General features: G+C 48.2%; 10 protein-coding genes across 10 annotated transcripts; 3 read left to right on the forward strand and 7 right to left on the reverse strand.

Moving 5' to 3' along the window:
* Positions 1-1,158: 1,158 nt before the first annotated feature.
* Positions 1,159-2,802, reverse strand: EDB91DRAFT_501712 (UbiA prenyltransferase family-domain-containing protein). The gene is made up of 5 exons (XM_041327493.1): positions 2,601-2,802; positions 2,421-2,506; positions 1,983-2,367; positions 1,602-1,927; positions 1,159-1,546 (listed from the first exon to the last, which is right to left on the reverse strand). Exons 1-5 carry the CDS (start codon positions 2,650-2,652, stop codon positions 1,484-1,486), a joined length of 912 nt encoding a protein of 303 aa, XP_041175724.1. The 5' UTR covers positions 2,653-2,802; the 3' UTR covers positions 1,159-1,483.
* A 2,233-nt stretch (positions 2,803-5,035) lies between these two features.
* Positions 5,036-5,875, reverse strand: EDB91DRAFT_1055493 (BRCT domain-containing protein; the record flags this gene model as incomplete). Its single annotated transcript, XM_041313922.1, has 4 exons — positions 5,036-5,242; positions 5,309-5,502; positions 5,558-5,726; positions 5,780-5,875. Coding segments are annotated over 4 exons (666 nt in total), but the record flags the coding sequence as incomplete, so codon positions are not given.
* A 2,118-nt stretch (positions 5,876-7,993) lies between these two features.
* On the reverse strand, positions 7,994-9,652 carry EDB91DRAFT_1055601 (BRCT domain-containing protein; the record flags this gene model as incomplete). Its single annotated transcript, XM_041313935.1, has 5 exons — positions 7,994-8,087; positions 8,136-8,257; positions 8,309-8,452; positions 9,306-9,369; positions 9,426-9,652. The coding sequence occupies 5 exons, from the start codon at positions 9,650-9,652 to the stop codon at positions 7,994-7,996; spliced, it is 651 nt and encodes a 216-aa protein (XP_041175726.1).
* A 1,247-nt stretch (positions 9,653-10,899) lies between these two features.
* On the reverse strand, positions 10,900-12,920 carry EDB91DRAFT_1224698 (major facilitator superfamily domain-containing protein; the record flags this gene model as incomplete). Its single annotated transcript, XM_041320955.1, has 9 exons — positions 10,900-11,178; positions 11,244-11,384; positions 11,437-11,553; positions 11,601-11,975; positions 12,024-12,245; positions 12,296-12,308; positions 12,356-12,441; positions 12,494-12,601; positions 12,703-12,920. The coding sequence occupies 9 exons, from the start codon at positions 12,918-12,920 to the stop codon at positions 10,977-10,979; spliced, it is 1,482 nt and encodes a 493-aa protein (XP_041175727.1). The 3' UTR covers positions 10,900-10,976.
* Positions 12,921-13,831: 911 nt separating this feature from the next.
* Positions 13,832-15,340, reverse strand: EDB91DRAFT_1142186 (glycoside hydrolase family 61 protein). The gene is made up of 3 exons (XM_041319037.1): positions 14,804-15,340; positions 14,621-14,754; positions 13,832-14,565 (listed from the first exon to the last, which is right to left on the reverse strand). Exons 1-3 carry the CDS (start codon positions 15,246-15,248, stop codon positions 14,191-14,193), a joined length of 954 nt encoding a protein of 317 aa, XP_041175728.1. The 5' UTR covers positions 15,249-15,340; the 3' UTR covers positions 13,832-14,190.
* Positions 15,341-18,195: 2,855 nt separating this feature from the next.
* Positions 18,196-18,988, reverse strand: EDB91DRAFT_1083344 (uncharacterized protein; the record flags this gene model as incomplete). The annotated part of the gene is made up of 3 exons (XM_041315612.1): positions 18,196-18,429; positions 18,484-18,680; positions 18,733-18,988. 3 exons carry the CDS (start codon positions 18,986-18,988, stop codon positions 18,196-18,198), a joined length of 687 nt encoding a protein of 228 aa, XP_041175729.1.
* A 1,177-nt stretch (positions 18,989-20,165) lies between these two features.
* Positions 20,166-21,689, forward strand: EDB91DRAFT_1238040 (Alpha/Beta hydrolase protein; the record flags this gene model as incomplete). Its single annotated transcript, XM_041321660.1, has 10 exons — positions 20,166-20,201; positions 20,262-20,298; positions 20,353-20,424; positions 20,480-20,640; positions 20,712-20,839; positions 20,911-20,945; positions 20,998-21,068; positions 21,124-21,189; positions 21,247-21,571; positions 21,619-21,689. The coding sequence occupies 10 exons, from the start codon at positions 20,166-20,168 to the stop codon at positions 21,687-21,689; spliced, it is 1,002 nt and encodes a 333-aa protein (XP_041175730.1).
* Positions 21,690-21,753: 64 nt separating this feature from the next.
* On the reverse strand, positions 21,754-22,804 carry EDB91DRAFT_501948 (DNA-binding protein). Its single transcript, XM_041327494.1, has 5 exons — positions 22,633-22,804; positions 22,462-22,572; positions 22,391-22,410; positions 22,218-22,344; positions 21,754-22,166 (listed from the first exon to the last, which is right to left on the reverse strand). The coding sequence occupies exons 1-5, from the start codon at positions 22,722-22,724 to the stop codon at positions 21,890-21,892; spliced, it is 627 nt and encodes a 208-aa protein (XP_041175731.1). The 5' UTR covers positions 22,725-22,804; the 3' UTR covers positions 21,754-21,889.
* Positions 22,805-22,864: 60 nt separating this feature from the next.
* On the forward strand, positions 22,865-25,786 carry EDB91DRAFT_1142219 (peptidase family M1-domain-containing protein). The gene is made up of 15 exons (XM_041319038.1): positions 22,865-23,076; positions 23,125-23,185; positions 23,240-23,385; positions 23,438-23,517; positions 23,579-23,598; positions 23,653-23,784; positions 23,840-23,997; positions 24,055-24,148; positions 24,196-24,226; positions 24,271-24,349; positions 24,398-24,660; positions 24,711-24,880; positions 24,935-25,109; positions 25,165-25,502; positions 25,553-25,786. The coding sequence occupies exons 1-15, from the start codon at positions 22,922-22,924 to the stop codon at positions 25,580-25,582; spliced, it is 1,932 nt and encodes a 643-aa protein (XP_041175732.1). The 5' UTR covers positions 22,865-22,921; the 3' UTR covers positions 25,583-25,786.
* Positions 25,491-27,356, forward strand: EDB91DRAFT_502038 (uncharacterized protein). Its single transcript, XM_041327495.1, has 6 exons — positions 25,491-25,502; positions 25,553-26,101; positions 26,175-26,350; positions 26,401-26,469; positions 26,528-26,695; positions 26,743-27,356. The coding sequence occupies exons 2-6, from the start codon at positions 25,896-25,898 to the stop codon at positions 26,976-26,978; spliced, it is 855 nt and encodes a 284-aa protein (XP_041175733.1). The 5' UTR covers positions 25,491-25,502; positions 25,553-25,895; the 3' UTR covers positions 26,979-27,356.
* Positions 27,357-27,414: the final 58 nt, after the last annotated feature.

A 27,414-nucleotide genomic window follows, 5' to 3' on the forward strand; every position in this document is an offset into this window, starting at 1 on the left:
ATCAACTCGTGGCTCCACTACACGATTTGCTACGCCAAGCGCGCCAGGGGCAAAAATGTCTACCATCGTGATGTCGTGCTCGGGTAGAATTAACATCATATGCTCCGAAAGGCCACTCTGATTGTCGGTGGCTGTCGAGACTCAAGCCTGCCCAGTCAAAGTCGATAAGCATGATTCCTTGTTCTCCATCCTGCTTTACCATGATGTTCGTCGATCGAATGCTGCCATGCACGTATCTTGCTTGACCCAGAGACTACAGTTTCCTGCAATAAACCAAACTTTTTTGGGCGGATCATCCACCTGTTGATAAGGGTCGTTGAGATGGTCCATGACGGTCATGTACCAACCACTAGGAATGGATCCGAACACCCTTGAATTTGGCGTGAATCCTGACGTACATCATTTCAAGTGCGCATCATTCGCATACCGACTGACGAACGTTCGAACTTGATACATGTCTTCCTTCTCATAGAAAATAAATCCAGCTTCGGCGAAGGAGCCTGGCGCACATATCGGAACGTATGAAGGGTGTGATTAGAGTCATTTGTATTGCTGTGGGTGTGGGACTAATGCCAGAGTCTGGGATGCAGAGTTTTGGTAATTTTCATTTTCATGATAGCGCAGCAGCGTGGAAATCGTCTTCTTTGGTTTAACGTGCGGCCATCATCCGCATACCTGAGTCGGTCGCATGATAGTTAACTTGAAAATGGGGGAAAGCCCTTCAAGATGAAGGCAATCGGTCCGTCCAGATGGCGCCTGCAACTAGTATCCCAGTCGGAGCTTGCTGTCCCAGTCAGGCTGATTCGGTGCTTTTAGAAACTTACCAGCAACGTAGATCAGAAAACGTGGAATGTAACTGTAGTTTTTCTTAAGCGTATTGCACATAGAGAGCTCAGTACCACGTTGGTCACGTGGGTCACCTTGGTCTCATGCGCAATCTCTTGTAATAAAGGCCTTCTTTCTTGTTCTTTCTCACTTGAGCCATAAAGGTATTTTATGCCTGAGCTGTATTTAGTGTAGATGGCCAAATATACATCATCATCATCAACAACAACAACCATCTCATCACAAGCTACGCCGCGGGTGCTTTGTCCGAGTGTACGGCCATACAAGTGACGCGCCAGACATCTTTCGAACGGGAAACTCATGTTCTGTTGTAGGATTGTGGGAGCGAAGGTGCCACAACGCAATCATACTGGGTGTGACCTGCGTTTTCGTTCGCTCCTTTAAATTTTATTCGCAGAACCCCCAGACCAGCGAGCAAGCTCCATAATAATGTGAATATGTATCATACAGTGAGTACTTCGACTGGGAGAAGATATCAATATCGTACAGTCGAACGAGTGTGAAGATATTGAATAGAAAACAGCCGTAGGAAAGATAAGTTGGGGGACGGTGACTTTCCATGCTTTGGTGATCCACTGGTATGTGTCATAAGATCGCTCGAATTCATGCTCATGACCTGTCATGACGCAACGATGCATCACCATGCTAATGCACTAAAACGCGCATTAGCTGGCAAGAGATGAGCGCCCATGAGCCATATCTAGGGGACACACGTTAGGTCATAGACAACCAATACGAATAAAAACAATACGAACATTATACAGCCAGTAGTTCGACTGGTCGCCAATCTCGTCGCGGACGAGATAGCAGCGAAGTCCGACCACAATTCCCATGGAAATAAAGAGAATGCTGCAGAGAGGTCCCAGATTCCAAAAGGAAGCAAGTGCAAAAGAAATCAACGGAAGGACACAAAGAATATAGATACGAGATCCTTCAGGCGCCACAATCGGTAGGGTTCGTCGTCCCAACATACGGTCACCATTGACGTCCGCGAAATCCTGCACATGGATTGTCATAAGTATGACAAGCCCACTACAGCAAAGTGCTGTTATGCTCGTCCTGTCAAGCGAAGGTTCGTCCGCTAAAATATCAATCTAATCAGCGAAGTATTACCCCTGAGAGGCAGAACTGCCTACACAGAACCAATGTAGAACCAAGTTCAAAAGATACATATGCTCCTACGTTCAACAAATTCTTGCCGATCGGATGGCCGCTGAGACCAAAATCGTCGTGCACGATCACAAGTATAGTGAAGACCGCACTAGTGATGAGAACGTTGAAATTGAAAAGTGATGAAAACCCCAAGCAGAAAACCATCAATCCCCAGCGCAAGGCACGAGAATTCTTGACGCTAATGCGACCAGACGGCACAGGACGCCATGGTTTATTCAGAAGATCTTCATGTGCAGAGTATGATTGGTTAGAGACGTTGCCTTGGAAGAGATGTAACCAGAGCCAGGATAGAGAGCAAGACAGGGCTAGCGGGTTGTGACGAGGAGACACAACGTTTGTGAACATCATCTACCATAGAAAATTCAGCGTTGCGCACTAAACGTTATAGCCGGAGTGAATACCACTGGGAGGATGATTGTCTTGAAGTCGGATTTTGTGAAAAGCCAAGCAGTCTGGAGGTGGCGCAGCCCGCTGTGCAAAGTGGTCGCTGCAAGGCCTGGCATCAGTATTCAGCGTATATTCGCGGTTTTATCATCGGTAAAATGAACCATTCCGTTCAATAGACGATACCAAAGACTTACCGGCAGCGCTGAACCTCAAGTAAAGTATATGCGAGTTGGATGCAAAGGCCATGACTGCGGGGCTGATACCGGAAAAATAGGTACTTGTGCATCAACCTGCAATGCGCTTCATAAGGTAGGAGAGCCTTTGGGAGCTGGCTTACTTCCATTGATTCGGTGCCGGTCTTGCATCGATGTTAGCCTATCACGCATGCCAACGCGCGCGATTCTGTTGGACCAGCGGCAACCAGATCTATTCAGGACCCCCGATGATGCCTATGAAACCTGGTCAGTCGACGATCGACCCGATTGAGCATTTCACCTGAGTCTGGGTCCATCATATCCTGCAGGGGATATTTGAATAGCATAGTGATATGGAACGCATATACCTCAATCATTGCTTGGGTTCGATCAGGTTCGATCAGAGTCGTCAAACCTCTAACTGGCAGCTGATAATGAGTGCGCCAAGTTTTTTTCTTTTTTTTCTTCCTTTTTTTCCATCAAAAACTTTCATAGATATGATTGTACTATCCGGTCAACTGAACATCGTAACAGAGGACGAGAGAATGCAGCGCCGCATGTCGGTGGGATGCTATCAGAGGCTATCAGCCCACTGAATAATACCGGAGGGGCGCAGTTCCTGGTAACAGAGACTTGCTGGACTTGATGGTAGAGAAGGCAGCTGAGTAGGAGTTTGCAATCATGATAAGGGGCAACTGCATCTTGAGGGTACAACTAATAACGTCGGAGGGGTGTATTTCCATGTTGGGTGGTCGATTCAAGCGCGACACGTTGCAACGGCATAGTAACGCGTACGCGCTATATATGGCAATTCATTTCGATCGCATACATGTACACATCACTAGGTGCGATGGCAAAGACTCGTCAGTACGACTAGTCCTACCAGAGTACTAGTATCGACTGTCACATATGTGGAGTCACCTACCGGAGACTACCAGAATACCTAGCCAGTCTTACCTGTAAGTGAGTGTGAATCCATAGTCTTCCAAAGCCTTCTACGAGAGCTGGGGCGTATCAACCTGCTACATACGGGGACAATATCTCTGTCCAGACTTAGAGAAGTACTTTGCCGCTTATCTCGGCTTGCCAAGTTGCGCGCCAAGAAATTGGTGTCTTTGCCTGGTGTATCATGGTATGCAGCAGATGGCAGTGCCTGTCTGTTCGGTACTATGTATTTGCGATTTGCAAACTGTCAGAGACTGTCGGTCGTCCAAACTGTTGCTGATCATGATCACATCCAGGAACTGGCCCCGGTGAAATTTAATGCAGGTTCTGAATGAAAATAGCCGTCATTCCCTGACTTGCATCTCGGTCTGTACTTTCATGATCTTTTCCAGCTTTTTCCAACTTTTTCACCGTTGCGGCTTGGGTTGCGACTCACCCGCTATCTCGGAGCGGCTATGTCACTGATATCTTAGTAAGCCTGAGTGTTGCCTATCAGCTTCTATCCCATGCATGTTACTACCGTAGGGCACTGCCCCACCTGGCAAATGAGGAAGATTCAACAAAAATATCGATTGTGGTACCGAAAATACGCAACCTAGAACCTAGATAGCCTAACCCTGTTTATTCGCAGATCGGGGAGAGCCAGGCTTTTTGTTTTACTTATATGACGCAGCCCATTCTGCAGTAGTCTCCCGTAGCCAGACCTCGAACGAAGGAGGACAGTCGTTGCTTGAAGGTCACTGCAGTATCCTGACTTTTCTTCGCTACCGATGGCACATCTTGGGCGGGGCACCTGAGGTACATGTAGTATCTCTAATGTGTCTTCCCGGATCCCTCTCGTTGGTATACATATCAACCCTATCGGTGCCCTATTCTGCCCTATCGCAGCTGTAGCATGAAACAACCTCCCATAAGGTTACAAAAACGAATCTTCTCATGACAGCCGTGCCAGCATCTGGAAGGGAGCTGTCAACATGGTTGCTCCTATCTGTAATGCTAAATTTCCCCGGTCAACAGATTGCAGCAGATTGCCTCCCCAGATTTCTGTAAATATTAGCCGACGTCGAGCGGTTAAACTTTGGCAAACAGGCTTGTTAGTATCCTTATCTTATTTTATACGAGGACAAATTGCGAGAACGATGCCCGCAGCCTGGGTGAAAGCCAGTGAAATGGGGTTATCGAAGTTGGCAACCGTGAGACCAATCCTTTGACACGGAAACTCAATTTTTAATGAACATGCACTTCCCGCCATTCGCAGTCATGGTACCGGTTGATCGCTGCATGTATTACCAGCCTTAAGCCTCTTAAAGCATGAATGAAGCCAGATATAATATTTCCGGGGGTTCAGTCCTGTCACCGAGTAAATTTCCGTGTAGGCATCCGCTTTATTATTACTAAACTGATGGTCTCTTCAGAAGCTGCATATCAAGTTGATACAAGCGGGTCTGTGGTATGATGAAATAAGAAGATGAATGTACTGTACATGTACCTTACGAAGAAGGCTTGCAACTAATGCAGTTGTCATCCTTCCACCGTATCTCCTGAGCTAGTACAGCTAGTAGAATGAGCTCTGTGGAATATATAGTATATCCGTCCTCGACCAGTGGTCGCCAGATCGATTGGTCTGCTGGACAAGAGATAACGTGACGGTTTTCGTTCGCCTTGAGTATTCGAACGGTCGGCTTCGCCGTCTGAATCTATTTATACGCGCGGCGTTATGATGAGACGTACTTGAGCGATGCAAGTTTCAATACACAACTTACCTGACCACCAGCAGACGCTACGACAGCTTTGAGCAACTTCAAGTCGATGTCGACTTTAGGGGTCACATAGAATGACATCCCTTTCAACAGGCCTTCCCCGCAATCTTCGCGTTTAGCGCGCTCAAGAGAAGTGGAGAGCTTAAAATTCCATTTCCGTTCCGATTCGGGGTCAGATATTAGAAAGTCCGTTTCCGCTGCAGTGCTCAATCAGGAAACGCCGCAAATGAATGATTCAAGACCGTCGCTCACGCAAAAGTTTACCAGCTTGGACGCTCGAATTGACCCATCCTTCTGTTAACACGAACGGAGAGCATGCGATGGCGCACAAGAACTTTTCTGTACGGACTATTCCCTTGGTGACAAGGTGTGTGCAGTCGTTAGGTTTGGTTGTCATCTTCGCGCCCAGTTTGTTCAACCGCTAGATGTATGCTTATCAGCCAGTCGATACTTTGTTGCAGGGATGTTTCTTACTTTGATAGTGTCGTCAGTCAGTTGAATACCTGTCGTCATCACCCTGACTGCTCCAGATTCCCGCGAGGGCCCAGAACTAGTATGATCCGATGAGCCAAGATGACGAGCAGCACAAAATCACGCACAGTTGATTAGTGTCAACATTGCGGGCATGAGATCCCTTTTTGTTCGGAGTCGCCTTCATACCCTTTCTCTTCGACGGCTCATCTTCGTCAATACTCATATCGTCCTCCGCTGTTTTCTTCGTACCCTTGGCCTGAGTCGCGCCCCTCTTCGACTTCGACTTCGTTTGAGGAATAGATGAGGAAATGGCCTCCTCAACCTCTGCTTCTTCGTCCTCATCTTCTTCGCGAGCCTTCTCCACTTTCCGCTTCTTACCGTCTCGTTCCTGTTCGACTTCCTCTTCGTCACGCAGGGAAATAAAAGAATCATTGAGACCGGAGCCACGCCTTCGCTTGGCATTCTTGCGCTCCTTCTCGAAATTGATGACGTCGGGCATAATTTCATCCCTCAATTTGCTCGTCGCTTTGTTAGCAGCGCTGCGCTTGGATAAACCGCGGGAATTAGTGAAAGAGGTATCTAGAACCACTGAAGTTTCATCCTCGTGTTCCGATTCCGACTCATTCCGCGCCTTTGACTTCGACTTGTTCTTCACAGAAGGTGTCGAGGTTGAAGGTTTCGACGGCGAAGGGCGTCCATGTTTGGATCCACTTGTGGACGCCTCGGCAGCAGATGCATGTATAGAGTTCGTCCTAGCAAGCTCGGAGCTTCCTTTCGTGTTCGTGGGCGTGTCTTTACGAGGAGACAGGTAGTCTTTCGGTAGAGATGGAACCAGCACAGATACTGTGCGTTTCGGCGTTTTAAATGTCTTTGCAGGAGGCGAGGGTGAGCGTGTAGTAGAGAGAGCTGGAGATCGAGCGCGAGCAGCCTCTTTCTCATTAGTTTTTGAGGACGTAGCAAGTGGCTCCTTCTCGGGTTCTTTGGCTTTGGCAGTAGACTGCTGCTTCGCAGGCCGTGTAAAAATTACATCATCATCAGACAATGATATGGCGCGTTGGGGGGTTTCCTTGGGCTTGGGCTTCGGTTTCATCCCTGTCTTGACTGGCGTCGAGGACCCCGGGGTTGACTGGTTTGGACGAGCTGGCGTAGATTCGGAGTCGGAACGCTCACGAGAATGGGATGGAGAATGAGCCTTGCGAAATTTAGTCTTCTCCTTTGATGTGGACGATTTCTGAGGCGACTTCCCACTGGCTTTGGTTTTGACCTTAGGGGGAGCCGCATCCTCTACAGAGCTCTCCTTGTTGACCTCCCTGGAATTATTTACACCATTCCTCACACGTCGTTCGTACACCTCCACAGCGTCATCCTCTGCATCAGACGCAGTGCCTCTTCGTATGAGCTTCGAGCGTGTGCGCGGTCGCGGTTTCGCGGATCTGGAGCTGCCATCATTAATGCTTGTGGTCCCGCCCTCTTCTTCAAGGTTGACCTTCTGAGGAAGTGGTTTCTTCGACTTCTCTGACGGCTTGGGCTTCTGATGTCTCGGTGACATGGCAAAGGAAGCATGTTCGTCGTCCACATCCATGACTACGTCGGCGGTTATTTCATCAGCATCGCCAACATTGAGGCCCTCGTCATCGCCGAAATTAACAGTATCCTCCACCTCTCTGGCGTCTCTCGCACTCGTATCTGTAGCTTGGGGAGCAGCGAGAGCGTTGCGTTTCGACCTTGATGCCACAGGCTGGGGTGATGGTTTCGGAGGCAAGCCATCCTCAAGTTCATCGACGATCTTTTGCTTCGACTTGCCCGATGCAGTCTTGACTTTGCCAGTAGTTTTAGGAGTCTCGGTGGATGAGGTGATGGGCTCCACTTCATCATCCATGCCCCTACGATACTCTACATCTCTCTGCTCCTCTTCGTCCACGTCAATGGGCCCAACTCCCCGGCCACCTGGAACAGGTGCCCCTGAGGTTATACAAACGGAGCTCGCGCTTGTGTCGCCTGTTTGGAAGATATAGTGAATATGTCTGGATAGTGAAGGTGGTAAAGACTTACCAATTGGGGTCAACAGCATCTTCCCGAAATCGACGCCGGGAGGAAAGAGAATGTATTTATCAACGCCGACAGTAAGATTCCTAAGCGAAAATCATCAGTCTCGCTCGCTGGATTCCGAACAAAAAAAGACGTGATGACTTAAGAGCGGTCACGCAGGGATACTCACTTCCATGCAATGAAACAATCCTCGAGCCAAGTATGGTTGACTATCGGTATCGACCATGCAACTGCACGCTGCGTTTTGGGCGATGGAGAACTATGAGCCATCAGTATAGCTGACAATTTGCCATCCCAAAACGCTTACTAGCCAGCGACCAGAACCTTGTTGCTCTGACTCATACTTGGCGTGAATTTTGCGCCCATGACTTGAATAAGTTTCTTCAGATAATCTCGCGCGGTGCCTGTATAGTTAGTGACGGTAATCTCCTGAGCGGCAAGTGAGAAGAATGAAGTAAAGGACACATAAGTATTGCTCACGCAATCGTTGAGGCCAGGAATACCTCCTCTCGGAACCGGGTACCACAGCAAACTATCGCGTGGATTATTCAACGTGCCAGATGCATCGACGTGAAACATCCAAGACAAGTTTCCGATCAAAATTGGACGAGAGGAACGGGCCGCCTATAACGTAGTCGCTGTAAGATGTTCCATTGACAAGTCGAACTAAACAAGGGATATACCTTGAAGTACGCCTTCCCAGAGCGGTACCGCGTGACAAAAACATCGCATTCTTCAACAAGGGCCGCTTCCTCTTTCTCCTGCGCTTCCTCGTCTGTGCCGGTTCCTTGAGTACGGAAGTTAAAAAATCAGGGATACGTCATAACGAGGACAAAATTACGACACCTTCTGCCTTGACGACAGTTCCGCCCGCCCTCTGTATGTTCGCCTCCACGGCTTCGAGACGTCCTTCCCCCAGTTCCAGCGAACGAGACAATAACAGCCTCCTGCCTGCCCACACATTGGCTCCTTCTCTGCGCTCTGCTTCCTTCGCCGCTATGGGACTGCTCAATCTAGTTTCACCACTCTTTTTTCTTTTTTTCTTCCCACTTTCTCCAATTTCTACATCATCATCCTCCCTCGTTGTAACCTGCACGCCAGGTTGCAAGACCTTTGGATCAGGCCATAAGTAAGGACCTTCAGGCACACGACGCCCAACGCGAACTGAGTCATCAAACCAGTGCGGTGTGAGGACGGACATGTGGGTATGTGGCGCAAAATGCATGGCAGTTTGGTACTACGCAGTCAGGGGTAACGCGGTGAATAATTGACCCATTGTACGCGCGAACGAAACAAAGAGAACAATTACCTTATCACTCTGTTCATGCAATGCAAAGAGATGTGTTACATCGCGAGTAAGGCCCGTTCGCCACTGCCCTCCTAACGAGGTGATGCCTGCTGACAGAACTTCGAGGTCCGATGGGGAGAGCTTGCGAAAGAAATTAATATCATAATGCGTGTAGAATTATTCACTCACATCGGTGGCACACGCGACGATGCCCGAAAAAATCATTGTTGGATCAGGCGAATAGTACTGCTCGCTGACATGCCGACTATCATTGCTTTCATACCAATTTAAAAGGCAAAAGATACTCACAGTTGAAGTTTTCCTAGGACTATGCTCCGCTGCACCCACATTCCCGACACTACATGCAAAGATCCCGGGTGCTCGTGTTGAGTATGCGATCCAGCAAGGGCAATGAGATGGGTGTGTGGTGGTGCGCTCGTTGCGCCGTTGAGGTCCAGCAAGCCCGAAAGCTCCCTCCGCTGTTCCGCTTGTATCGAAGATGAAATAACATAGTGCACACCGTCGAAGACGGCCATACCGCTCAAGCCTCAAGGTGTTCGACAAGGGTGGACGTGAGAGGAGGCGTGACGTGACAGTGCACAACGCGTACCATCACGCGTCTGGACGCCACGTGTGGGCTTCATGATCCTCCTGAGACCCAAGTTCCACAAAAGTTGACAACATCTGATTCGTGAAAACTTCCAAGAGTCCTAGCTGCGACCTACTCAGGAGTCGTCATACTATTATGATATCAGTTCCACACACTTTCGAGATCACGAAGCAGACGCAAATGAGGATTATTCGGTGCTCCTTGTGTGGTGAACATTTTATTGCTTGTCGACGTAGGGATAGCCCAGGATTGTCACGGTTGGATGTAACTATTTTAAGGTGATGACTTACTGGTGGTGGATCTCCCTCTCCCAACTGACGGAGGAATCTTTGCCACCTGACATAGCCATAACTTGTCATTCCGATACGCACTAGAGTCTAGCAAGCAGTCACTCTACTGCTGAACAGTTTTAGGTGGAAGGCTTCAATGCGGGCAAAGCCTATTCCTGCCTTGGTAGGGACAGTCCTCCAGGCAGAGTATCATGGATTCGAGCAACAATATTGATGCGACGTTTTCTGTCCTGATATCCTCTTGAACCCGCATTTCGACAGAACTTGGCAACTTTGCAGTGGTGGGGATTCGGAAGCTCATTCAAAAACAATCTAAGAATTTGCATGTTGGCATGTTTGATGCGTGAGTGGATTCAATGGAAGCCTTGCGGTTGTAATTTCTTGGGCGCAAAATTGACGACTCTGCGGCAGCATCCATATGTCCAGGTCAACCTGACGTCTTGCAGGCTTGTGGCTAGTAGTACTACCTCCTGGTACACATGCTGGATCTTGCGCTGAGCCCTCGAATAGGAATCTAATAGCTCGAAGCAACAGAGTACTGCTGGTTGGTCAACGGTCTTATTTCTATTGGAGTATAGGTCTGACTATGCTAAGTAATGGCAGGGAGATTGTGTACGGTTGAACCACTTGATCAATGATGATGTGAAATGAGTGCTAGCATCAAGGACCAAGGTAACTAAGTTCGCATGTTCGTTCACCGGTGTGACTTTTTTGTGACGAAGTTAGAACACGTTCGCCGTTGGCCGGCGTTGACCTGGTCGCACTCCGAGTCGGATTGATTATTTTTGCCTCGATTGATGCAGTCCTAGTCGGCGACGGAGATCTGCTATTACTAGTAGCTAAGTGATCTTCACAGCCTACGTTCCCGCGAGGATAAGTGAGTACCAATTAGATCAAGGTATTCTCTATATGTATGCATTAACCATATATCCGAGAGCCACATACCACATCCATTCTTTACTACACTAAATATCTAAAACCGATGGGGTTTCCAAGCTTCTCACTGTCCTTCCCATCCCGCTCATTCCTCGCAATTTGTTCATTCAAATGTTTCAAATACAGATGCATCCCACCAAACATGCCTGTTGATACCCCAAGTGTTGCGATACAGACGGCATAGGAATAACGATACGTCGGACCCCAGTGAGACTGCCAGACGTACCTATGAGATATTTGCAATAGTAGATAATGAGCAGGAGTGAGAGGATCAACTTGAAGGTCACTGACGATCCAATAATATTTCCTATGTTCCCCAGTCCGTTAATCAAAGCAAGGGCGACAGCTCGTTTCGCAGGCTCTCCAGAGAAAGTGTTGTTGATCCAGCCCCAGAGCACCATATATCCGGCATAGACTTGAGCCATCAGGAACCTGCACGTCTCTGAGTACGAGCAGCGCTTTATGAAACGATGGTGCCACTTACAGCGAAATGTAGCGCGCAGCTGTGTTCATCGTACAGATGGATATGATGAATCCAATGGCAGTGACTGCATTGGAAGCAACAATGTATCTGTAACGCCCTTGCTTCTTATCAGAGTACCTACTCGTCCATGAGACGCGTCTTTCTGATAAAAATAGTTCACCCACCTCGAAAGAGCAAACGCAGCTATCGTGGAGAAAACCCATGGAGGAGCGCAGAGCAGCAAAGATACCGTCGTATTATATCCCATAGTTGCGCTGAGCGTCGGGAAGTAAGCGTAGAATGACTGCGCTAAAAGCTGGACAGTGAACGCAGCTGCAAACCACCACACCTTCCAGTCAGACACAGCATCCCATAGTCCTTGCATGGTCGTCTTTTTCCAAGGCTCAGCCCGACCATCACCGTCTTCCGCAAGGCGAGAGATGGCAAGTGTCCTTTCCTCCGGAGTGAGCCATCGCGTGTTGTGCGGGAAATCAGGGAGTACGAACATCGCGCAAATCGCGATGAACATGGTCATGCTGCCCTCGATATAGAATAACCATCTGCAGATCTTTCAGCTTAAGTGAGTGAGAGAGACGATTGTTTCTCGCCTCCATGCAGCTTGACCCAACTTTCCCTGCATGCCTTGAAGTATACCAGATGCAATGAGGGCTCCGAAGCCATTGCTGAGCGGTATTCCACAGGAAATGAGAGCCGCTCTCAATGCGAGCTCGTCTCGCTTGTACCACCGAGATATAAGAAACAAGGCTCCAGGGTAAAAAGGTGCTTCGGCAAAGCCAAGAAAGAAACGGGCGAGAAGAACCCCCGTATAACTTGGGGCGAACTGTCAGAAATTAGCATGATGCAAACCGGGAAGGCGCACTTCTTTGTGATCCCTAGGCACGATTAGTATCATCTTCATGGAAGACCAACGACGGCAAACCTGTTAGTGCTGATATCGCACCCCATACAAACATACAAGATGGAAGAAAGACAGAAGGTCTCTCCAACCAGTACAGAAACATATTTCTGAAAAAACAAAAGTCAGTTGACCTATCCCTTAATGATGGACACAACTTACGATGGTACTTGCATAATAATGTATCCAACGAATAGGATCGACAAAATTGTGGCGTATTCTTGCCCCTGCAGGTGCAGGTCTTGCTCAAAACCTTGTAATCGAGCATTGCTGTCGGCATCATGAGATTAAAGCAAGCAATGACAACATGTCACGCACGAAGCATTCGATCTGTCGATCTAGTCGTAGGTGCACAGTGAGCACCAGTGTACACGCCGATAGAGCCTGCCAAACAACTCGAACTTAGACTCACATAATTAAGAGTATAGATAACCACGATAATGGACATGCGCAAATCAAGCTTCCTCAGTAATCTCTTTTCAAGATCATCACAGGCACAAGCTGCATGGCGTGGTACGCCGGGGGGCAACTTGAAGTCGTCGATCGCGTTGGCGGTATCAGCCGGCTTTGCATCGTTGAGAGCAGACATCGGTCCAAAAGATAAGAACGCAACTGGAAGGCTTTATAACTACTTTCCTTTGACTCCCGCGCAGACAGTCAGGTGAGATGAAAGTGTGGTGTGGATATTACTGCAACGGGGAGCCAAGAGTGATTGGTGGTAGCCTAGTAGGGTATCATCTGATAAGGTGAGGCACCTTGAGGGACAAGAATAGCATAAGGCATGACGCCAGTAATCCACCAGTACTTATACATTGCAATGTCGTTGAAATATCGATTGATGGTGAAAGTGCGCCGCGCTGCGGATGACCCTGCCATATAGACGTTGAGTCCTGTGCATCGCTCTGGGACACGCAGAGCAAAGCAGCGCACCCCACACCGATGGGTTCTGTCTCCGTCTCTATCACTCTCCTTCAACTCTCGATAGCCCTCTTCTGGTGGTGGTTCAGGCTAGTTGGGAGACCGTCACTCCTCTCAAGATCGTGACGGGGTACGCCGGTGGGCAACTCGTCGATCGCGTTGGTGGCATCCCAGTGAGCCGTTTTAGCATCGTTGAGAGCAGATATTGTTCCAAAAGATAAGAACGCAGCTTAAATGCTTGATAACTCTCTTCTTGGCACCCGCAGAGACAATCAGGTGAGAAGACTAGTGTGAATTTGACTGTAGCTAGGAGCCATGGGTGGTAGGGTATCCTCTGACAGGTTATTAATTTGACAGTATCTTGGAGATAAGAATAGTCACTTATGCCGCATATATACTAAGGTAAATATAGTTCCTAGCTCGTTCTGTTTTGTTGGTCAGTGAGCACTAACCAACTTGTTGCGCTGCGATTCGGCGAACAATATTAATCTGATCAACGCGCACGTGGTGTTGTTTGGCAAAAGCCTTCGATCCAAACAACTCCAGCCTAAATTTTGGGTCCGAGACTCCGAGTCTTGGACGCACCGAAAACATTCGTGCTGATTATACGCTGACGTTAGAAGGAAATCAAGCAAGCTTAGTCTAACTACATTATGTTTTTTATCTATACGATATCGATACACGGGGGTTCATCGACATCATAACTTGAACGTAACTACTCCACACATGGTGGTACAACATATGCAAAAAAGTGGTACTGCCTTTACATATGATATGATCTAAACCAAGTGGTACAACCAGATACGGTAGTAACAGGGTCGCAAAATAATCAACACCAACAGGAAACCGCTATCCCCCGCCCTGTACCCAAATCCGTCTCTCCAGATCTAATTATCGTGACAATCGTAATTGCTCGCTGACCACCGAGATATTGAGGCTATTCACGAAGAGCTGGCCAAGATCTCCCACCAACGCCTCATCACTCTCGACACGCTCCGTGGGTGACGTGCATGTACAACAAAAGCAGCTTGCGCCGTGGTTACTCTGCACTGATTTCCGCCTCCACTGCCCGATGCAGTTGAAGAGGGCGCAGATGTACTAGTAGTAGTTGAGCTGGGATTGGAAGATGTCGGTGACGACGTATTTGACACAGTGGCAGCGAACGAGACAACTGCAGGCCCAGGAAATGTGTACTGCACGGGCGTGTCGAAGACCGTTGGGTCGTAAATTCCCGGATCGTCATCGCTGTACCCGCCTGGGAAAGTGACCTCTGCACTTGCTGTGGCGATACCCGTTTGGTCACCCGAAATATTAACCTGTAGAGGACGCGATTGACATGGAGTACATGACCACTGACAAAGCATGGCTCACCTGGGTACAACTAGGGTAGAACTCGGCCCCACCCATCGCAGTTGCGAGATGCAGCGCGATAATCTCGTGTCGAATGAGGTACTGCCCAGGAGCGAGTGTTGGAGGGAGGGTTACATTTGATGGGCCACCATTCACTGAAAATTTCAGACGACAAAAAAAAATTATGTGAACAAATAGACGCACTGATATTTTGCTGATACCAAACCATATCGCCTGGCTGCAGCCCCGTCTCCTCGATCTTGAACCACTCAGCCTTTGTTGAATTATACTGATCACATGTCGTGTTGACACACTGTGCCATATAGGTCATGATGGGGCCAATATTATGCGGCCAGTTGCTGCCGTCCCCGCCCTTCCACCAAAACTGCAACTGACTGGCAGGATTAGCATCGGCGACAAGTGATGCGAGTTGAGCATCTTGGCCGCAATTGAGGTATGGGTTATCAGCGCCCTTCACAGGTGCGACATCATTGATCTGTCTGACGATGCTGGGAACAGGATTGGCATTGGGGACGTTCCCATAGTAGTCTTTGCCATCGATTGCGACTTGCGCGACATACCCATGCCCTGAGACAAGTGGTAGAAATACAAGGAGGGACAGGGGAAGGTGGTATGGGCGGTAAGACATGGCACGTCGACAGTCAAGATGTCACCGCGGAGGGGCTTATATCAAGACCAAAAAAGGACAGTGAAGTAAAGTTAAGTTTGTGGAAAATGTACGCGCACAGCGGGAGTTGAAAGCACGTCGCGGTATAGGCGGGGATGTTGCGGGGCAAACTGTGTAAACGCGGGCGCGAGGATGCAACGTTGTTATGGTTATATATATACGTACGGGTGCGTGCCCATCAAAACTTTCTATTGTTGTCGCTAAGTTGTCGGGCAGACCTAGGGGAAAGCAGCCACGGGGACTACGCAAAAGAGAACAAAAAAACATGGTGGAGGCGTGGTCTTCATTGTCCGAGGCGTGCCTTGATCAAAAATTAAGTACTTCCGTATACGTAAGATAAGATTAGATGCAATTTACGTAAAAGGTTTTACTTGTCCATAAGAGAACGCTGCTTTGTTCAAATTTTGGCCATCGTCAACCACCACCTGCAGACCGCATCTTGAAGAAGATATCGTTATAACTCCGCAGCTCAGCCTAAGGCCTACAGCCAGGGCCCAGGTATTACCCACATGGATTATCGATGACCATTCATTTCACCTGCGAGCCTCATGTTATCCGCGTGTCCGCAGCAGCTGTCCTCTTCCATTGAGCGCTCTTCGTCTGTATCCTTTTTCAACTGACATGGATGTTCAAGCATTTTCGTTCCGGCCACGCCAAGCTCACCACGCAGTCGTCTCCATACCAATCAACTGCTCGTTGCAAGAAGCACTGATTTCATGATATCGATCACTGCGAAATTGAGCGAATCAAATGACTTCTGCTTGGCTTCTGCTACTTAATGACTCCTATAGACTTATGATTTCGTATTTAGAAAGGTTCCTTTGGTCCGATACATAGAGCTTATCACCACCAGCTTGCGGCTCGGTAAGCCTGCAGGTAGTGGAATAATGAATCTCATTTACACGCCGACGGTCGATGGTTTCATATTTCACTGGGGTACTGGGGTGGCTCTTGGATACTTATAACGTTCTCCTTTGGACTGACTTTTACTGGTCTTGATCTCGTTGCTTCAATAAGTTCAGTTTCGGTTTGCTTCTTCGGGTCATGCAATGACCCTGAAATAAGCACTTATGGTGATTATCGATTAGGTAAATTACATGTGCATACGATTATCGCCACAGGGATATGTCGAGCGTTGAGCGTGAAAATGATACAGAAGGAAGGACCAGTGTCATGCCTACGGGAGACTATCCGGTCACCGATCAGATCATAAGTATCTCCAGATTCTCCACCACGTACTTGGCATAAATCGAGACTCAGGAGAACTGTGCTAGGAGTTCCGAGCCGTGCATAGTGGCAGCGATATTGATAAGCGTCCATTTTCCACCTTTGCCTCGCCTGAAATGGGCGGCGACGGTTACTTACAAGGAGAATGAACATCAGTGGGTGTGTACGCCGTTGGGCACTTGGCGTGCCACTTGGTCGATGATCATGATGAAGTTCGACACCAAGCAAAAGACAGGTAATATTTAACTACTAGGGGGATCTGCGAAGACAGTTTAGATCCTTACAGCAACAGCACTTTAGCCGTTCGCGCACCGTGATTGTCGCAAAGCGTTCTAGCGGCGTGGCTACATCTCGAGCGTGTGATATGCAGCAAGACCCTGCATGTCATCATTACGAAGGCGTGCTATGGTAAGGGTATCCTGCATCGGCTGGATGATGGAGCGAATATCTTGCCGCAGTCCTGGTTTCCGGTTCACGACCATATCGACATGCAACTGCAAAGAGGCCCACTGAGTTTCTCTCCAGGAGGGGCGGGGAAACCATGGTTTTACGCACCCTTTCCTCAACCTCTTCCATTCCCGCAGTATCTAAAACTTCTTTCACGTCATTCGTATCCTCAAAACATTTTGTAGTATCGCAACCGGGTAGCAAAATCTTAGCAGTATGTCGAGTGTCCTGTTGTTCTCCGACACTTAAATTACATCTAGGCCGTCGAATGTCTCGTCGTCAGAGTGATTTGTTGGGGAAGGTCGAACATCGCGTCGAAGAGGGGGTGAGTGTGAGCATGCGCCGGAAGATACGGAGTAGACATTGTCTGAAGAGCGCAGGACGACTACTTTGGCGTCCTTGAATGGCGCTTTGACTTCTCTAGACATTGTGAGGGAGAGTTTGTAGGTGAGGGAAAGATGACGAGCGAGAAGGCAGGTCATATTTTTATGCGACCAGAAATAAATTGGAGAGCCTTGCAATTGTACTACACCACGAAGCCCCAGCTCGCCTCAGGTGCTTCCTGTGTTCCTGCTTACTATCATTAGTTACTGTAATGGTATTCAAAGAAGAAGTTTGAACGTTCTGATCATTCTGCTCTGAAACCACTCCGAAACAGTAGCGTTAGAATCAGCTTTGAACGTTATAAAATGATATTCATCCGAACTTCGAGCACAACATTACATTCTCGTTGCTTGAGAGTGCGTGCCAGGCTTGCTGAAACGACTGAAAAGGTAGTTATGTGGGATACAGTAGAATATTATTCCTCATAGTATTTTCAGTGGGGGAGCGGCGCCCATGTGGCACCTTCATCAGGGCCAAACAGCCACCATATGCGCATGAGTGTTGCAGCGATGTTATGAAATTTGACTGGCTTAGACAATACCGACTCTTCATTATAATCTAATTCAAACCCATCGCGGATTTATTAAGCCATAGGACTAGTATGTGGCACCCACTAGCTGTAAACGACATCATGCCAAATAGTGTCAGAATTTGCCTTGTCGTGCTATCGAACATGAAATATGAATAAGTGGAAGCTAAACCTGCAATGTCGGCACTAAAATATACGATAACATTGCAGCATTCGTGATCTAATAATGCACGCTTGGTCGTCCCTATCGTGCGGGGGTATAAATAATGATATGGTCGAGATTAACACCCGAATGAGTGATGCTGAATAGGAGGGCACGCATCAGAGGGTGAGGCCGAGGAGGGACAAGAGGCCCCTGAGACCTAAAGAAGAGATGATAGAGAGGACAGGGGAAAGGAGAGGAAGAAGGGAGACAACAATGCCAGGGACGAGGGTGGCAACGATATGGAGGATAGAGGTGACGACGCCGCAGAGGTCAGTGAGCAGGGTGAGGATCTCTGTGTGGACGTCACCGGTGACCATACTGAGCACGGCACCCAGAGCAGTGAAGAGAAGCTAAAAGCGGAGACTCAGCAACAACAAAAGCTGGGTTGCATTACAAATACTTACAGTGAGGACATCAGCAATGAGCGTTGCAAGTGCGGCGACGGTCAACGGGACGGTGCCATCAACGGACGCAATGATGACTGAGGAATCCTGGCCAACAAGTGCCTGGAGTTGAGAAACAGCACCGGTAAGCTGAGTCTTGATTTGAGCGACGACAGGCGAGATAGCAGCAACGGTAGCATTGTCCGGAGTGAGATAATCTAGGGAGACGATAAGATATGCTGGAATCAATGCCAAATATTGACGACTTACTAAGCTGGTCAGTCAAGGGCTGGATCTGGGTAAAGACAGTAGTGAAGACGACAGCGACCGAGGGGGTAGGAAGTTCAACATCGGTCTCGCCCGAAGAACTGATTTTGATCTCCCGACCGACGGCAGGGAGACCAAGCTTGTTAAGATCAGACTTGTCAGAGGCTATGTCAGCGTCGGGGAGGGTGATTGGAGCAGCGTTGGTGAAGGTGCTCAAAACAGCCGTAAGGAGGATTGTGAAAATAGTAAAAGAGCGCATTTTGTAATGATTGTGGGTTGTCTGGTGAGAAGACGGGTATTTGGATCGCAGAAAAGAAAGATGACAAGAAGTTGATACAGACTTTCTGGGCATGCAGTAGACTTTATAGCACGCCTCTGCACGCCCTCGTTCGGATTAGTCCGTAATATTCTGTCACATGTGAATTTTTTCAGTCTCTCAGAACATTGTGAAACGCGCTAAGATATCCATCACCTAGCATCACATATGTCAGAAGCGTACCATTACCCGCTTTGGATAGAGGACGGAACTTTTTGCTGTCGGCCCACTCACGAAGTGGAGCGTAAGTACATTTCTGTCACATGCCACTCCGCAACCGATTCTCTAGAAATTGGACTCAATGATTCCCGGGGAGATGTCTGACCTTTGCAGACGTCGACTCTAAGCGACTCTCCCGCGCGCCATACGTATCCAGTCTCAGCCGGTCTCTATAGTGGATGGATGGTCAACGTCATAATAAATCTTCAGTTGCATGCAGGCTTGCTATATCCGTCATCACAGGCAATGTGGGTGTGAACATTGAGTACATGGATAGAATATCGCCGTGATCAATCCGCGGGATCCCGAAGCCAATTTCAAGTGACATCTCTGAAAAAATTCCGCACGACAGCGCGATTTTGGAGGGTTTGCGCTTCGAAGTTTGCTCTTGGCTGTCGGAAAAACAGCTAATGTGATTGCAGAATGTCTGAGGAAACGTGCATTGAAGATCGCTCTGGTAATTAATGTTATCGGGACTGTGATCCAAAACTTCTGATTCGAAGGACAGTATTGCGGATCATCGAGTCTTCTCAGTTCTTGTCGTGTTCCGGAAGAAATCCATGATGCCGGCCTTCGTCGTCCTTCGATATACATCTACTCGATGAAAGTAGAGCCCGGACAGCCTTCGAGTCAACGCTGGCATGCAGGGTTGTTCCTTGGACAGTGCGCGTCAATGTGTAGCCTGGGTGAGGTACGAACCAAGACGGGGGCTCGTAAGAGGCCTGCCCTGACCATCCAGTGATTGCCCAGCTAGCCTCCAGTCAGCCTGCCAGGGAGGACTGTGCATACTATGCATAACGCCAGATCATTGGAATCCTTATCCTGTTTAAGGTAAACAGTCACAAATAACTTGCAATACATGCTGCGGCTTATGTCGCAAGTGCCACGACATCTTGAACATATGCCGTCGCTGCCATCATTAGAGGCTTTTGCCAAGGTGCTTCCATATATTTTCACGATGTTCAACGACCCCTGACCATGACATACTGTTCCACAGGGTACCTTCGCCACTGCAGCCGGTGTTGCAACGCTAGGTTCAGCGCCTCCTGATTAGTGATGCTTGAGTAACCTTGGAATCTTATTTCTAGGTTGTGGACTGCTATACTACGGGCAAAACTATCTCATTTACCCATCCGCATTTCCGCCGGGCTCTCGCACAGGTCTGTAGTAGGCACTTGACACTCCACGCCAGCGTAACTGATTAAGCTTTAAAAGAGGTCCCAGTACCAACGGATTTCGGGCTTGAATATCAGGATTTACCACTTGTCACTGAGGATGGGCTTACTTTGCGGTGCTACCTTCTCATGCAACGGACAGAAATAAGCAACAGCCATGCTCCACATATAGATTACCCAGAGCAACAGACACATGAAGAGGTGTGTGTCATACTACTCTGATACTTTTGCTTTCATCCATTCACTCCTTCTATTTATTCACTCAATACAAGTTTGCATCCACTCGACCGACAGTTTTGATGTTCCACGGCAATGGCGGGAATCACGGTCACCGGATACCTCTCGCAAAAGTATTCTACGTAAAAATGCGCTGCAATGTGCTCATGCTCTCATACCGCGGGTGCGCCCTATTTCTTTCGCAACACAGTCTATCTCGCGACTGGGAAAACCCTTTCTCAACCGTACCAACAGATACGGTCGTTCTGAGGGTTCTCCATCAGAATCAGGTGAGACACCATCTCCAGTCATTTGGTCCCTTTGCTCACTGCAGTTTCTCAGGTATACGTATAGACGCTCAGGCGGCGCTTAACTATGTTACCTCGCACCCATACCTGCAAAATACGCCTGTTGTAAATATTTTCGATGTCACTTTCAATAATTGAACTGACTTGTTTTTGCATCAAGATCCTTTATGGCCAATCTATTGGTGGTGCTGTCGCTATCGACCTTGCAAGTCGAAACCCATCGAAGGTTATTATGTTCACATTTCGCTTTCATACTTATCATAATTAATATAAGAACCTGCAGATCACTGCGCTAATCCTGGAGAACACGTTCACAAACCTCCCACGTCTCGTACCTCAAGCTCTTCCTCTTCTTGGCCCTCTTTCATTTCTCTGCCATCAAAAATGGGACTCGGCTTCGAAAATACCCTTAATACCCCGGACGATGCCAATCTTGATGTTGAGCGGCGTTCTGGACGAAGTCGTTCCACGCGAGCACATGCAAGAGTTATGGCAGATTGTTTCGCGGCGTCAAGGCGCCAAATTCATTGGGACTGAAAACAAGTCTGACGTATCGTCAGTCGGTAATGGAAAGTCGAAATTCATTGAGTTCGAAGCCGGACACCACAGTGCGTCATCTCGGTACTCTGAATTACGTTGTTTAATTGGGCTGTAGATGATACGTGTGTCCAGCAAGGGTATTGGACTGCAGTCGCTGACTTTGTGGCAAGTTTGGGTCGGCGTTAGAGACCTGATGTTTCTATATAAACCTTGCGAAGGGACGTCGTGATCATGTGTTGAACAGTTTTGTCTTCCTCTTTTTTCATCATACAAATTCTTATGCACGTTCACTATCATATACCATTACACCATCCGGAAAGCGACTAGTATTCGTTTATCACGATCGACATTGGTACAGCAAGGGTCCAAATAATTTGTACAATTGTTTATCCTTCGTAACGATATGCAACCATCGCTTCTATTCTGTGTATATCAGTGCTGAAACTTCGCAACTTCACTTGCTGACTCTTGCTTGCTTCGATCGCCAGCGGATCAGTGTCGACCCACTCATCGGCGGGGACGTCAGCGGAGTCATGTGTATACGCAAGGATATTGAAGACAGTTGGCGCGTCGATAATCGGGAGGAAGGTGACGGTTGATACGATTTGTTTGAGGATATAGCGGATCTCGGCTTGGATCTCTGTTTCCGGTTTCACGGGTGGACTTGTACAACAGGGTCAACCACCTGGGTGTCATGAATAGCGGCAAACTTACGGATCCGAAGAATCAGCTGGTTGTTCGACCAGGTTAACATCGAACACCCATCGTTCGAGTGGTAGCCTAGTGTCTTTTGATATGATAGCAAGTACAAGTTGAGTTACCGACCCGGTAAGTAGCCACTCTAAAGTCTGATTTAGCCAGAGCATAAGAAGTCGCGTAGCACCTACTGTTGACTTGCTTCAGTATCCTTGAATCAAAGTAAGCAAGTATATGAAAGTCGAGATGGAATGAGATGCACCTATCAAGGTAGTTCTCTAGTGCCAAGTCCTGGGTGACGAGGACTGTTTGCCCATACTTCTTTACCATGTGAAAATCATCAGACGGGTATACTCCACGTTGAAAGAGAATCCTGTTTCAGGCCATGAAATCATGAGTTGGTGACTTTGGTTGACAGTGGATCTCAACGCACGTGTTGGCTGCGTACTTGAAAAACTCCGTGACAAGATTCGTGGAACCTTTCAGAGTAATGGCCTGGCGAGTTGGCACTTGAGATGTTGCCATGCTGGTAGATGCTGTCGAACAACCTGAGATGGAGGGAATTCCACCAAGTAGTTAAGAATAACGAACAAAATCAAGCGCGGCGCCGGTGGCATGTTTTGTGACGCGAATGGATCACGTGACTTGTTTCTCTTGCCAAACATCACATCAACATCACATATCGCCAGAACTTCGGACGATTCATCTTTAACACATATAAGATGCATGACGCAGACCCTACATCGCAATCTAATTATCTGCAGATCGCTACGAACCACATCACTTTTGATTGGACGGTTGATTTTGATAACAAGGTCATCATAGGCACTGCAACACATGATCTGGTTGCAAAAGCTGATGAAGTCTCAGAGGCGATGTAAGAGTGGTTTTCTATCTATTTGGCAAGTTATTTGAGTCGTCTCAGCTTCGATACCTCGTATCTGCATATCGAGGGAGTCAAAGTTGGGGGGAATGCGGTCCAAGACGTGCGCTCTGTGTCTCTTCACTGCGTGTTTTTTCTAAGATTGCATCATCTATAGTTCACACTTGGTCCTAAGCATGAAGTAATGGGATCTGCGCTGCGTGTCCCCCTTCCTCGGACTGCGAGTGCCGGCTCGAGTATCTCGGTTGAGATCACGTACAGGACGACTGCGAATGGCACAGCCTTGCAATTCCTTGAAAAAGAGTAGGCTTCCACCCACCGTATGCCAATATCACTCCCGTTCATGCTCCTTCAGGCAGACCCAGGGAAAATCCTTCCCATTCCTATTCAGCCAGTGTCAGCCCACTCACGCGCGAGACCTTGCTCCTGTGCAAGGTGAGTCGCATCGACAATTTGATTCTGCGATTCGGACAAAAGCTTAACATGTACGGAAAAGATACCCCGTCCGTTAAAGTGGCGAGTATTTCCCACTGATCCCCAGGGTCGATCGTGCTGATTGCAGACTCCCAGACGTATAGCGCCAGCGTCCGTTCTGTGCTTCCTGTGCTTCTATCTGCAAGACGGGTCTCTCCGCCCTCAGATGGTCCAGCCCATGATGGCAAGGTCATTGGCAAGGATGAAGTTGTATATATGTACGACCAGGCATGTTTAAGTCTAGCATTGCAATCTCGCTTTATCACAGAATTTGTGTCCATAGCCTACCCCGATTCCGTCATACCTTCTCGCGATCGCCGCAGGAAATTTGCAGTACCAGCCATTCCAGGTTCCTGAAGGAAAACTATGGAAGTCTGGAGTTTGGTCTGAGCCTGAGCTTATGGCCGATTCGTTTTGGGAGTTCAGCCGAGATACCACCAGGTAAATGTTTCTCAAGATTCAGCGCCGCTACAATGCGAGTTCATCGTTGTATGCCAGTTTTCTGGCGGCTGCAGAGGATATTGCCGGGCCATACCAATTTGGGGTTTACGATCTGCTGGTTCTTCCGCCATCCTTTCCTTATGGCGGCATGGTCAGTTACACGTTATTCCATAAAACGATCCACTCATCATCTACCAGGAAAATCCATGTTTGACCTTTGTGACACCCAGTAAGCATACTACATGTCCATTTCAGAATGCTGACCCCTTTCAGCCCTTCTTGCTGGAGACAGGTCTCTGACAGACGTGGTGATCCATGAACTTACACATTCATGGTTTGGGAATGGTATTACGTTAGTTCTTCCTGGCTTTCTTTCGTAAATTTGTTGAGGCTACTCTAGGCATGCTCACGCTTCTCACTTCTGGCTTAACGAAGGCTGGACAACGTATATCGAACGTGTGCTGCTACAAATTATACATTCACCTGCACACCGCGGCCTATCTTCTATAATTGGATACAAAGCACTCCTAGATGCCCTTGCACTCTTCGAAGACAAACCCAAATACCAAAAGTTGGTTGTCGACTTTGACTACGGGGAGAATCCAGATTCTGCCTACAGTCGAGTACCTTACGATAAAGGCGCAAACTTCCTGTTGCACATTGGTACGTTACATGTGATTTATGAAGCTACCCATTTGACTAGAATATCCCAGAGCGTACGCTTGGTGGCCTTGAAGTCTTTCTACCCTACGTCAAGGACTACATCGCTACTTACATGGGTCACAGCATCACCACAGAGATATGGAAGAACCACCTTTATGCCTACTTTCAGAAGAATGGCGGCGAGGTAAAAATCAAAGCATTGAACAGCATTAACTGGGATGTAAGGTCGGACAACTGGTAGTTGCAGAAAGAAACTGCTGAAATTGACCGACAGGCATGGCTTCATCAAAGTGGACTTGATTTACCTGTCAAGATGGAATATGATTTGACTCTGGCGAATCCTGCAAACGCGCTTGCTGACCGGTGGTATGAATCGCGCCACACTATGGACATTTCGAAGCTAGATTTCAAAGCTTCTGATTTAGATAACCTGGATGCTAATCAAAGAGGTGCGCACCAACACGTCTTTTCCTAATCGTGTCAGTTGGATAAGTGAGGTTGCAGCTGTCTTCCTCGAACGATTGGAGAGTTACAACGAATCTCTTCCTGCGCCTCACCTTTTCCATTTAGACAAATTATACAGCTTCTCAAAGACTCTCAGCGCCGAAATCCGGTTCAGATTTTATAACTTGGTGCTCAAGTCCCAGGCAGCAAAGCATTTTGTTCAAGAAGCAGCAAATTGGGTTATTGGGGTGGATGCCACAGGCGTCATCAAGGGCCGCATGAAGTTTTGCAGACCTGTGTTTAGAGCGATGTCCAAGGTTGACCACGACCTCGCTATATCAACGTTCAGGCAGGCACAGACGCAGTTTCATCCCATTGCGCAGAGTCTCATTGCGCAGGTACGCATTGTGTTAAGTCTGTCGGCATGTCCTTATCTTTGATCCGTCAGGACCTTGGACTGAACCTGGCTGAAAGATAGCACATAGATCAAAGAAGTTGAGCAAAAAAGGATGTTGTTACTTGCTATGTGGGGCCTTGACGACCTATGTATGTACTTGTATCGGATCTCAGGCCTAGGCCTCAGGAGCGGCGGGAGACAGTCTGAGACAGCTGCCCAAACTTGGTGACGTCGGACTTATTTTTGGACCTGCTAAGTACTGTCACAATACAGCCGAATGTCACGTCGGGGTAGGAGGCGGTCGCGCCCCACAAACTGTACCGCCAACTGTTACTGAACACTCCTACTGAGTTGCCAACCACTTTATATTTTTTTTATTCTTTCGACGGCGTTCATGAGACTTACTGGCTTGAGATTTTTTCTCTCGTACGAATCGTTTGGTGTCTCGTCTCCCTTCGACCCAGCCTGTAGACTTGTGACATCTCCGTTCTTTTCTCCTCTGACTCTCGGTGCACTTCGTCTACTGCTTGCTGTGTATTCGCTCGTTACAACAATCACTGTTCTCGTTTTTGAGTCTGTTCGTTACCACGATGCTAGTGGGTAAGTAAAGCACCAGGGTTGGCGCGGTCCATCATCTGATCACAGAACTTTGCGACTGATCCTGCTTCCACAGTTTTTTGAGTTACTTCACCGACCTCAGTTACATTGGTCTGGTTGCCTACTTCTGGGCCTCTAGCACTCAAACCATCGTATTTGCTTTGCGAGGACAGAAGTCGTACCCTCTGCAATCATGGCCACGGATCCTACAGCTCTTGCACGTCCTCCTGTACTCTACTATCACCGTATTTCGTGAGTCTCAGTGCTTTGTTTTCTCAGTCTTTTTGAACAGTTTCTCGCAGCCATCATCGTGACTGTTGTGTTTTGGGCTATACTCGCTTCTTCATCGACGTTTAGCACCCGGTACTCAGGTGCGGGCGGCATTCATTCATATCGGCTGCCGATGTACTCATGAGAGGTCATTCCTAGCTTGGTCCAATGTATCTCAACATGCCATGAATAGTATCTTCGTTCTGTTCGAGATACTCCTGACAAATGCTGGTCCAAGTCCATGGAGTCACATCATACCATGTTTCGTCCCTCTTGCGTGTTACCTCGGTGTTGCATATATTACTCATGCCACACAAGGATTCTACAGTGAGTTCGTTTACGCGAATCATAACACTGCTGACACCCACAATTAGCTTACAGTTTCCTTGATCCGTCGACGGAGCATGGACTTTTAGCCGCTTACATCATCGGCATTGCTGTCGGCTACTGCGTTGTCTTCGCGATCGTTAGGGGTATCTGCACATTGCGGTGCCGTGTGGTCTCGCGTTACCGTCGGGACTCTTCTGAACAGGTACCATCCGAAGCTATAGATGAGTGGGAACATATCGATAGCGAACAGCCGAAGGAGTCGACTGGATCTGAGGCTTAAGTATCTTTGTTTATTGTTATTTTCATGATGCAGAGCGAATAGGTTTTGTTGGCTGCTGATCTCTCTGGTAGTGGACTATCCCCGGCACGTCATATTCGTTACTATCACATTGGTTATGTATCATTATGCGCGATTGGTCATTGAGACTTTTTCACCGAGGGGTTCTCTTTCGCACACAGGTGTCATGTGTATGCCCTTTGGCCCGTGTGGGAACTAGACGCTGTCGGCACCAACACAGTCGCCTGAAGCAACCACGAGCACAGTTCGCTCATTCAAGCCACGCACCATGGCTAGTATACTCTGAACGCTGACTGTTCTAGAGTCTTCCCTTGGCTCAACAAGGAAAGCACCCGTCCAAGGTTTCAGATTCACCGAATCATGGTCACACACAAAGCGCAAGTCATGTCTCAGGCGCCAATAATAAACATTTAAACAG

This window comes from Suillus paluster (genome assembly GCF_016628075.1).
Source record: "Suillus paluster strain FC165 chromosome Unknown EDB91scaffold_38, whole genome shotgun sequence".
NCBI classification, from domain to species: Eukaryota; Fungi; Basidiomycota; class Agaricomycetes; order Boletales; family Suillaceae; genus Suillus; species Suillus paluster.